This window comes from Pleurodeles waltl, chromosome 3_1, assembly GCF_031143425.1.
Source record: "Pleurodeles waltl isolate 20211129_DDA chromosome 3_1, aPleWal1.hap1.20221129, whole genome shotgun sequence".
Taxonomy (NCBI): Eukaryota; Metazoa; Chordata; class Amphibia; order Caudata; family Salamandridae; genus Pleurodeles; species Pleurodeles waltl.
This window is the reverse complement of record NC_090440.1, coordinates 582,092,228-582,104,325: the sequence shown is the minus strand read 5'-3', so window position 1 is coordinate 582,104,325 and position 12,098 is coordinate 582,092,228. Positions and strand designations below refer to the sequence as shown.

Sequence of the window (12,098 nt, the reverse complement as noted above, 5' to 3'; positions counted from 1 at the left end):
GACAGAGGTCAGATGTTTCTTGATTTTGAGAACTATTATTTGGCCGCATTCTTAATGGTAACACAGAGTGTAGTTATCCCTGATATTAATGGCCAATTGTGGTCATTAATTCCAGAGGAAATGACAAAGGGATATGGCATGTTTAGTTTACTCCCAAATTTAAAGATCTTTGCCACCTCGAAAATGTCAAATGAAATACACTTCAAGCCCTTGATCTTAAATATAGATTGTGGATTACAAAGAAGCACGCAAATTGGGTAGGACAGTTATCCTTCTCTGGAACAATCCGAACTTGACTTGAAAATTCATGAAAGGGAGGTTGAGTTAAGGAGGTGGGATAAAAAAGCAGGTAAATATTAATAGACCAGAAAGGGTGCTCAAATTTGCAGGATACAAATGGAGTACTTTTGTGGCAATATTAAATGAATCTGCATTGAGAAGCTACTTTTCTGGTGCTGGCTGATGGGGAACATATATATACACATACACACACATATCTATGTTAAGAAACTATAACCCGTGGCCTAAAGTTATTTAAAGGCACGAGTTATAGTTTTTTCAGATAAGTACAAATATAACTGCTGAATCTATATAGTTTTGTAAAGGTAAGACGTCAACCTAACTATAACCTCTCTGTAACCTTTGTTTTTTTTCAGTGAATATCTATTTTTTTTCATGTAAAATAATATCCAATTATTGCATTTTTTAGACCAACCCCCCAATACACGCACCCAACCCCACGCCACACATGGCCTTTGGTCGTGCGCAGCAAGTTTTGTGTGTGAGGGTTTTTTTCCATTGTTTTTTTGGGATCTGCGGGTCCTTCTTAAGTTTACTCGGGGGGAGCAGGGGAGCCGCATTGGCACCGCGGTGCATCCGCAAATTGACCCAAAAAAATATTTGGGCTATTTTTCTCTATCTCTCCCGTATGCCAGTTTTTAGTGTATTTTGCTCCCCTTCTGCCCAATGCAAGGAAGAAAATGGCAGTTGCAACTTTCCTCCCAGGTTGTGGCCAGCCCATCAGAGCCTTGCTTTTCCCCGGGATCTACAATTCTCTGCCCAGTGGTCCCACAAAGGGTACATGTCCCTAGATATATTCCTTTTTCCTTTAATAACTCTAAAACTACTGAAAGGATTTACACCAAATAACAAAAGGGCTCTTTTTAAACCAAGAGCTACCTTTCTGACAAATTTAGTGTAATTCTGTCCAGCGGTTTGGGCTGTAGTCGTGTCTAAAATCCCTATAGGAAACTGCATGAAGGAAAACACGTTTTGAGACTCCCTCTTTTATTCGGCCACGGCTTCAGGAATCATCCAGACACTTTTCACACAGCAGATAAAGTGAATGGTGTACTAGTTTTGAATCTTTCATGAAGGTTCCTCAAACGGCACCAAAGATACAGGCAGAACAAGAAATACTTTTCCAAAGGAAACTAGGTTCTACCTATAACCACCTAATGGCTATTGCCATGTCTCTAGTAGGTAGCATACTTTCAGAATTAAGGCCCCGCTGGTCTGATGCACTACCAGAAATTAGATACTGAGTGGACAGTATGGAGAAGACATGAAAAAAAGACCGATCTGTGCTAGAAACCCTAACAAGATAGCCAGAACTATTACAACCATTCTGTATGGAGGATACAAATTAAGTACACTAAGGAACAAGAGAACAGAAAATCACATAAAAGTACTGTGCGTGAGTCGTTGGCCTGACTGTTTACCTCTGACACAGTTTCCAGTACTGTCTCCTAGCATGTGGAGCGTCCACACCCTGTGACAGGATGAACGTGGATTTAAGACAAAGGAAATGCACTGGGATCAATAACATTCTTCACATTATGAGAATATGACAGCACTGAGAAAAGCTAAGAGAGTTGAAGGGAAGCTCTGTCAAGGTGCTTTGATCGCAGTGAAGAAGTACATACTGGGCTCACGCCTACCACCATAAATTCGTAATATTAGCATGGCTCAAATCAACTGCCTCAGAAATGGCTTTGCAAGCACAGCAGATCCTGAGCCACGTAGGCTAACCTTTGTCAGACAGCACGTGGACGTTTTTCATGAACAGTCACGTGAATGACAAAATTAACATGATCAATTGTAAAGTGAATATTGCAGAGAATATATGTTTGGTGCTGGCCAAGTGAAAGTATTTCGATTGCTGAAATTTAGTGCCTGTGTAGCGTTATGAAATAGAAGAAACATAATTGTTCCATTAAAATATAAAAGCAAATACGACCTCCCTAACTTAGAGTGACTAAAAAAAGTAGTGTAGGATTGAATCAAGGTACTTTGCACATTCCTCTAAAAACGATTCCCAAACTTAAGGGAAGGTCTCACCCAATGACATCCCCTTGCTAATCTGAAGAGCTGCCTCACAGTGACTGTTTGGACTGGGAAAAGATAGACAACAGACACGAGTGCAGCACAAATTATACAACTCAAAGGTGACTAGAACGTTAATGATGGAAAAGGCAGAATCACTGGTAAATTTCTACATCAATCGTAATAACATATTTAAAAATATAAATGCAATCAAGGGGCGAATGTGGCAATTACATTTTTGGCTCCAGGGGGACACGACACACGTTATTCTTAAACATAAGAGTTAGGGAGGTGCTAAGGAAGAGACTTAGCATGTTCTCATTAGGAATTTAGAGCTCCAAACCGAAAAGGGGTTTAGAGCAAACTACAAATACACAACTTCTGAATATTAAATAATAAGAGACCCTACTTATTATCTTTGACTCAGTAAGGCATATAAAAGTCGAATAATGACATGGCTGCAATCTAAATGGCAGAAATCTAGATGGAATAGGAGTAGCATATGAAGTGTCAACTGACTAAAATGTATGCATGACGTCGTTGAAACCTTGTTTTGAGGGCTTCGATTCAGGAAGCCAGCATCGGCAGACAGTTCCATCCAGAAATGGGTATAACTCTTGTCGAAAAATGTACTAGATTTCCAGATTGAACACTGGAGCATATCTCTGACCATGGGTGTGACAGGAGAGCTCTTGGCCATTTGTTTGGCATAATGCTGGTTTGATGGCACTTATAAATGCATTAAATGTCTCGCTGAGGGATGATGAACAGGAAACGTTACAAAAGGTTATTTTTAAACTTTAACTGGTAATAATAAACCTAAATAAATTAGCATAACTAAATGATAACCAAATAGTGATCTACTAAGGCAATGTCACTGACAACTTGACAGAGGCCGTCGCTAGTGATGGCCTTTACTTTACCTGAACACAGATTTCAGGATACTAGAATTCTAAAAGAGAATGCACATGCATCTATTACAATAGTGTATAACAGAACCAGACTGGTCCTGAGAGGAAGTCACACAACTCAACTGACCAGCATGTTGCACGGCTTCTTCTCTTGGATCTGGAAGTTTTATCTGAGGCCATGGGGGTGAAGACAGCGAGGTTTTAGGTACATACCTGCCAAAAGAGGCCACAATTAGTTGTAACAAATGCTCAACGTGCCCATGTAAAATTCAACAACATATTTCTTTTCACAGATATCAGGCTATGTTAAAATACACTGTAAATGTATAGAACATTTTTCATCTAATGGATTAAGGTTAAAACTCTAGATATGTTTCCTTATACCCCAAAGTGCTGTGCTTTAGGCAAGCACATCACTGAAACCGAAGAGGAAGGCATACGGTTATGAAGGAGTCAGAGGAAGAAGAAGAGGTGGAACTGGCAGTGGATTCAACAATAGGTCAGATGGAATGAAAAATAGTGAGTTAACCAATAGATATTACCTATTACATCTAATATTTAAACAGACTGTTTGAAATAAACATTAGTCACTGCATTAGCATATGCACACAATAAACATTGACCCAACAACACCGGTAAATATTTAACAAATTGTGTTGTAAACATCAAATTCATGAACGTTTAATGAATTTTTCATTTAAGATCATCTACTTTATTGTAAATAAAGACATGACAGAAAGACGACATGATGTGTAGAATAGTTATTTAGAAGGGGGTTTACGTACTACCACAATTAAACACTTCAGAACTCTAGGAGGGGAACAAAAAACACAAAATAAGGGGTTTGCTTCCAATTGTGGAGAAGGTGCTAGCTCAATTAGATTACCTACATTTTCAATATGTTTTCCAATTGACGATGGTTGGCTGGAGCTGACAATTAACTGTATGTCATTCTTCAGCCATGGACTCTAAGTGACCTTACGAAGAAGCTTTTTCGGATCAGATGAGAGAAAGCAGAGTAGTAGCTGCAAGCCAAATTTGCAGGTAACCATGGCATTTTCTCTAAAGTCTGGCTTGACATTGACAAAGCTTCATAGGAGCAGGCACTTCATGGATGCCATACTCGACACCCTTTGCAGCTTACTCTTGAGTGGCTAGGGGAGACTGATATCAATCAGATTGTATCAGCCCAGGTGCACCACCATCAGACCTCATGTGAGTTTAAGTTAGTTACTACTGTGAAGGAACAGGACAATTGTTCCCTGAAGGGTGCAGATTGGGAGTTTGTTTCCTTGACAAACGCATTCACTTGTGGGATAAAGGCAGTTACTCTGCTTTCAATGGGGAGTTCCCCATCTAACCGCACACTGTTAAACATATCAAATTTAACCCCACTTTTCCCAATAGTTCTTCTGCATTTTTGTCATCTATCAAATTTGGCTCTCCATCTGATCTGTGCCCTACTTAACTAGTTCAGTCACGACAGAGTATCCTAACAAATATACTGTTCGAGCACTGCTCCTGCTCAACTACTCAAGCCCAGGTACAATTTGGAAATCAGCGTTTGTTATCCCACCATTGAAAAAAACCTAACACTGACGCTTTGTTCTTGAGCATTTTTTTGTCTCATCTCTCTTCTCCCCTTCATAGTCATAATGACTCAAAAATAAAAAAAATCAACAGTTATCTCTTTGTTTGGAAACCTGTAATCTATTAGTTGAAATCCAATCTGGTTTACGATCAGTCCACAGCAAGGAAACCACATTAGTGTCTGAGCTTGAAGATCCACACTTTCCTGCAAATAAGGGCTCCTCATGTGTTCTGGTGATCTGTCCTAGTGCTGCTAGACTACTGCCCCCCACTCACTCTTCCTAGATCGCCTGAGACAGAAATACAGGGCCGAACCTTAGTATGGCTCAACTCTTATTTATAGCACCGATCCTAGACTGCTTCCATATATCCTTTCCAATCAGATTCCCATCTAGCAGCTCAAGCATTGCCTCAGGGTTCGTCCCCGAGTTCTACTTTATTAAATATCACTGTGTCCCTATTATCGCTTTTCATTCTTTCTCTCTCCTTCAACCTCTTGAGCTACGCAGACACTATCACAACTGATTCCACCAAGTTTACAGACTTAAATTAAGATTCATGTGGGATCATGATCTTTCTTTCACCTTGCTCAAATCTGAAGTGAACAAATTGGTCTCCTTGTGCAACCAGCTCTTCAAATTCTTGGTAAAAATTATTCTTCCTTACCTTCCGTGCATCTCCATCTAGTAGTAGTCAACTTGCTTTATATAGTTGCTCTGGCATATGTCCACTCTAGTTTACAACAGCTCCAAAACACAGCTGCCAGACTAGCCCTCTCCTTTCCAAAGTACTCATCAGCCACCAAAGCCTTAAATGACCTCCAAAGGATCCCCATAAAAAAATCATCTAAGGTTTAAAACACTCTATCTTGCTTTTTAAAGCCATTCACAGCCTTGGACCTACCTGTCTTTTTAAGAGGTTTGTCTTCTACAATCCTATAAAAGCTCCTAAATCAACCTTGGCAAACTCTTGTTTGTGCCAAGGTTTCATTGAGTCAGAGCAGGAGGCAGGGCTTTTCCCATAGCTGCAGCCTCTCTCTGGAGTAGGCTTCCTGTCCAACTACACACTCAAACCCAACTTCGAACTTTTCGCAAGCTCCTAAAACTTGGCTATACTCCAAATAGCCCCTCCTTTTGATGAGCATTGTTTCTACACTCATCTTAGTGCCAGGACACCATCGTTGGTAATCATGCAAGCTACAAAACAACCACATAGAATGTCAAGTCTGACTTGAAAACAATCATCAGGTTTCTGATGGGTCGCACAGGGGAGGTCAGTAATCTATAAAATTCTAGTCTCTGCATCTTTTGAGCAAAATAGTAGCTGCTTCTTCCAGTGCTAAAAAGCACCATCATGCTGTTATCTAAGTAGATACGACATGGCTCTCGTTCGCCAAATCCTAAATAAATATTGATATACATTTGGGTATCACAGGTTGCGGCGGAACCTCCACCAGGTGTATATCCTGTACTAATGACGATGGAGCATGCAGATACTGTAAAGGAGGGGGAGGAGCTCTATGGTACTCTACACTGCAATCTATGGGAGGATGAAGCCTAAGATAATATGTTGTGGAAGAACAGAGCAAATCAAAACAAGGACCAGCATAATACACCTTAAGCTGCTGGAACATCAGAGCATATGTCATAGTTTTTTGATAAGTCAGACTCAAAGTTGCTAATAGCTAAATGGTTACAATCAATTGAGACAATTTTGACATTTTAACTACATCCAAAACACCAAATAATGCCAATAACTTGTTTTATAGTGAAGCCTATTTATTGCATTGTGTTGGGAGAACAGAGTAAGATGCCATCCTTCCTCAAAACTGTCCATCTGATTCATTGAATGTTTTGCATTTTCCCCCACAGAAGTCCTAATAAATAGAACATTTTAGCTGCAAGGCTTATTTTGAAAAGGCATGCAGCAGTCCGAACCTTAACTATGCTGTTCTTCCCACAACAGAGGTGGACGCTCTGAAAGGGGAATAAAAATGAACTTCAGCAGAGTACATTTCTAAACACCAACTGCTTCCCTTCGGGTAGACTCGGATAAACCCACATTAACTGCCAGCATATGCAAGGTTAGGCCTCTGTGTTTACCAAGAATCAACCCATTGACAGACCCAAGCAATACCGAAATGTTTAGCAGGTCCAAAATGGGAAGTACAATTCTGAGAAGTTCTGCTGACAGAAAGGTCCAGCAAATAAGGGAGCGCCGTTTTACCAAGAAGCATCGCTTACCTCCAATCGTCTGCATAGATTAGATACACAATTTAACACAAATAATTACTCGTAATGATAGGGAGCCAATTTAACGCATTAAAAGCAGATGTCGGCCATTATACGTAGTGAAAGGAAGTGCTTAGAAGATCTTCTCTTAAGCAAAGATTTGTGCTGGACGGGAGAGAGTTTACATGTGCCAAATGAATGCACAAATTTTTACTATGTATTTCTGTGAACCTGATTTTTATCTTAGAATACATAACCTAAGGGTTACATGTATAATTGTGTCCCTTTGTAAGAAACTCTCACTCTTTTTCTCAGGGACTCACAGTTGCAGTGGCCATCAATCTTTCAAAAGAAGCTTCACTAGTGTTCTTTGATTCTCAGGATAGAAGACCACACAGTTATCAGTTAAGGTGCCCATGTCCAGCGGGCGCTGAGCGCACAGACTTTGAATAATATTAGAGGGGTTCTCAGTGACATCACATAGGCAACAAGAGAGATGTTCGAGGTATCTATAATCCCAGAGGTGAAAACATCTCCATTATTTATAGGTATCCTATATTTTTATGCCATGTATGGACCATCCACCCAATTTTCCCCTGCTCAGAGGAGAAGCAAAGAGGGATTTAAATGGAGTCATACATAAAAAGTAGTTCTGCCACCCAGTTCTACTCCTATACAAAAATAAATAAACACCCTGCTACCCTCCTCATCCACCCTGTGCAACACCTTCACCACCCAAGGTAAAAAAAAAAAAATAAAAAAAAATGCAAACATGCATCCTGTTGCCCTCCAACTACACCCTAAACATTAACCCTGCCCTCCCAAACACATTTAAAAAACGTTAATATCTGACCACCTTCCATCCTAATACCCTAATTTATATTTTAAAAAACTGGCCTTCTGCAAAAAAAACCACTTGACCCTGTCTTACATTCCCCTCCCCACTGAAGTAGTGCTCTCACACAGAAAGTGGAGATCTGAGCAGCTCTCTGTGAGATACTCATCAGTGTGCCATGTTTTCTCCTGTCAGTGCAGATATGCAGAGACCATAGCTGTGACAGGCTAGTCAGTGGCCGGTGTGGGAACAGTAGCGCTTGCATTCTCCTACATGCCTCAGGAGAAGACCAACTTTCCGTCCTCGAGGTTCAAGTGAAGGGGTGTTCTGGAGAGGTCAAGCATTGTCCTTATGTGGGTAAAAAATATTTTTTCCCTGCAATTTATGGAACGGGGCAGTTGAGAATGGAATAAGTGTTCGGTAGCATTGAAGCATCTCTGCACATTTTCATTCCATTCCACCCTTGCTCACAGAGGCGGGGTGGAGTCACATGTGCGAGGTGCTGTGTAGCACACAGAGACTTCTGACCCTGCTCTCACTGCTAGAGTGAGACACCATGGCTTGGTAGTTGTAGGGCAGCGAGATCAAGACAAGTGCCACTTGTAGGAGGTTTGTCCTGGGGCCGCCTCATATGGATCCGGGCGGTTTTGCCCATGTAAAGTTTGGTTGAAATTAAGTGTAGGGATTGGTTTCAGTGCTAAGATGTCTGATCCAAGTCATTATTTCTGTTGATGGACAGTTTGCTTAATTTCGTAGGTTAGTTGGAATTGTGCTAGCTTAGTTTGAATCAAACAACTGTGTACATATTGTTTATAATCTGTTATTCTTTGGTAGGTGAGCCATATTTGTAACTAAACACGACCAGAGACTAGCCCAACAGGGGTGAGTATGTGGTTATTGTCTCTGTTCTGTTAAATTGGGTGGAGTGGGGATCAAACCGGGCACTTCCCTAGCATATAAGGCTGCAGAGATATATACATAGGGCCTTGAGGCTCAATCTAGGTGAACAGAAAACTCATTGAGATTGTCTCCTACGTGTTTACAAAGTGCATTATACAGTCACTAAAAGTTTTTTTCTTGTACTTAAACGTGAATGTACACTTATATTCAGATACCAAACATACTCCTTGCAAGTTACAGGCATCGGTTTGCGGTGGATGGATACCTCTTTACATAGTTTATCAGGATTGTAACTGGGCCACGGATACATTTATGGTATGCTAGTGTAATATTACAAATTTCATATTATACATGTTATGTGAAATTCCTGAAATCATGCCATCATGCTGTGTGCCGTGTTTCCAGTAAAATTGTAGTGTGAGAGCACAAGAACAACCAGAATGAAAGTGGCTGTTGTTTTCAGTACTTGTGTTTTTTTACACTACTTATTTAGTGTGAAATGTGTTTTCGCAGAATTTCGTGCTAAAATTGAGCACGTAACGCCAGCTTTGCAATTAAGTTAATTTTGCACACCCCTAACTGTAATTTGTGACCCATGTGTTACATAGGTATCAGAGCAACAAAAGAATGAACTCACAGAGCTATCTTGCGTAGAATACAAAACTATTGCCTACGTTTACATGCAGCACTTTGGAAATGTTGTATCAATGCAGCACTAAATTTATCATCACCCTGACACCATCCCACTGGATCCAGGGCTCTCAGTCACACAGTGCATGGATGAACGGATGACACTGACATGCCAAGAGAAAGCTTGATTAAAGATGGAAGTGGTGCTTCAGTGAGTCAGAATATAGTCTTAGCAAGAAGATGATCCAACAATCAGCTTAGTCTTTTTAAAGGTGAAGGGTTAATTTGTGTTTCGACCCATGTACCATCAAAACTCAGTGCGCGCAGCTCCAAAATTCTGTGACACACATGGCTTTCGGAGCGGGAAGTAGGTACTGCTGTGGGGGAGAAAAAGGTGGAATTAGAAGAACCCTCCATCTAGCTGGCTGAAAATGTCCCGACTCCTGACCCAAGCTCCATGGACTGCTCTAGAGTACTATGCACAGCTCTGGCGTGCGTATGCCCACCATGCATATCAGGTTATTGGGATCATCTAGCCCGCTATGCAGTGTAGGTGAGGCAGGGCCGCACAATTTTGAATTACATCCATGTTCTGGACCCAGCCTGCACAACAAAACATGTACATTATGATATAAAATCTCCTTCTCCAGAGAGCGACGGGCAAAAGTAATCAGACTAGGGCTGCCACCTGGCCGGTTCTAAGCCTGCATGATTGGTATTTTAATGGCCCCGCCAGTACAAAAAATTTGAAAAATCACATAAAACCGATATTTTATTGTTATGTTAGCTCGAGTAAATACAGTAAGCAGGTCTGCTCGGCTCCGGTGCCTAAGCAGCTCTCCACCTGAATGCTGGACAGCGGAACCTTGTACATGTCATGACAACCCCAACATTCCATGCCACCTGCCATTTTTCTAATTATTACACTATGTATGTAACCATCATACATCCTCCCCTTTTTATAATTAACAAAATATATACCAATCTGGCATGTAACACATCCCCTTAATATAATATAAAAAGACAATTAAAACAATGTGGAGTACATTCTTCCTCACCCTAAATTTAAATGTATATGTGATACCAAATACATAACTTACCGAACAAATAACCCTTCCCCCCAAAAAATTGAAATAAACAAAAAAGAAAAAAAAAATGTGCGAGTATGCAATAATACAGTAAATTTCTCAATATTTCATTATATAATCTCTCAAACCATCCAGGCAAAACCCTTTTCGTACTATTCAAATCATCGCTCACATTTGGCTACTGACTATTAACTCCACTGACATCATGATTGACGCCATCAACCTCAATGTCTCCATTACCATCCATGCTATCTTCTCCCACTTCTACCTGGTCTTTCTGTAAATCAGACTGTACCCTTCCATCTTCAAAATTGTCATCAAACTACACAGAATTCTTGTACTCATCCTCCTTCAGTCTACTCCTCTCTCCCCCACAGTTATTTACACATGCCCTGAAGCTATGCATTTAAGATTCCATAGGCTACTGATGGAGCAGATATGTTGATCAAGAAATTTCTAATGACTTGTGTGTTTACTAATGAAAAAACCATGTGTACTAGAAGAACTAAAAGATGCAAAGTAATGAAAAATGTATAAGAAAAATGCACTAATATGTCATAACGGAATGTATAACCTATGTTTTATATTCATTCATCTTCTTAAATTAGCCGGACTAAGGGCCTGGTTTCACTGGGCCTTGCTTGCTCTAAACATGGATAATTCGAACGCTTTACAAAAGGGCTGGTAACCGGGGATTGCAACCTTGAACCGCTCAGAGTTCAAGTCGCTCAGCTAGAACATTCTGCAAATGTACCAATGGACAAGAGATGATGAAGACAATTTGATACAATTATGTGTAGTGTAGGCTAAATGTACTTTCCCAGGACTTGAACAATAGAGGCACTGACTGAAGACACGTATGCAACAATTTTGTTACCTGAAGAGCCAGATGATGTTCTCATCGCAAGAAGAACCAATCAGTTTTATGGGACACAAGACATATGCAAACTCAAAGATTTGGTAAACAAAAACTATAGGTTACAGTCAACTTCCTTTAGACTGACCAATTAGCAATTAGTGGGATGGACTGGGAGAACCTAATAAAATGTCATGACAAGGGGTGATGAATCAGACCAGAGAGGAGAAAGTTGATGACGTCAGGAGACGCTGTCCGAGGTGCTGATATTAGGCTCATACTCTGAGCCTGAGCCTGATCTGTAGCCGACTATTGATGACCTGAAGACAAAGACTGACTTGTTGCTGATCCACCCTGGATAGGTAGCTATGAAAATGTGACTGATGATTTTGTGCCTTTTCTTCTGGGTACCAACTGCGCTGGTTCAAAAAGATTCACTCTTAGGTAGATTTTTTCAAATTAATGTTTTTCTCTAAATTGTTTTTGCATGAAGACCCCCATGCTAATGCTAATCTTGGTTAGGTAGGCTGTTAGGGGTGACGTGGACAGTGACAAATGACTGACAAACTTTATTGCTGAATTACATTGTTAATGCTGATATTCATAGCTTATGGTGTTGCTTGGTCGCATATGTTTTCTTTAAGAGATAATGTCTTTTAACTGATTAATTAATTAATAAAGAATCGATTTGAATGAACTTTGAACTAACAGATGACCTAGAATTGTAAGCAA

The 12,098-nt window shown here is 40.3% G+C and overlaps 1 protein-coding gene across 1 annotated transcript in view; it reads right to left on the bottom strand.

Annotated features, from left to right (window-relative positions):
* The window catches only part of MRPL21 (mitochondrial ribosomal protein L21), a 126,353-nt gene that overhangs the window by 76,173 nt on the left and 38,082 nt on the right, over positions 1 to 12,098 (bottom strand). The window contains exon 3 of the mRNA XM_069223025.1: positions 3,364 to 3,449. Within this exon, the coding sequence (XP_069079126.1) occupies positions 3,364 to 3,449 (86 nt within the window). The remainder of the gene's footprint in view (positions 1 to 3,363; positions 3,450 to 12,098) is intronic.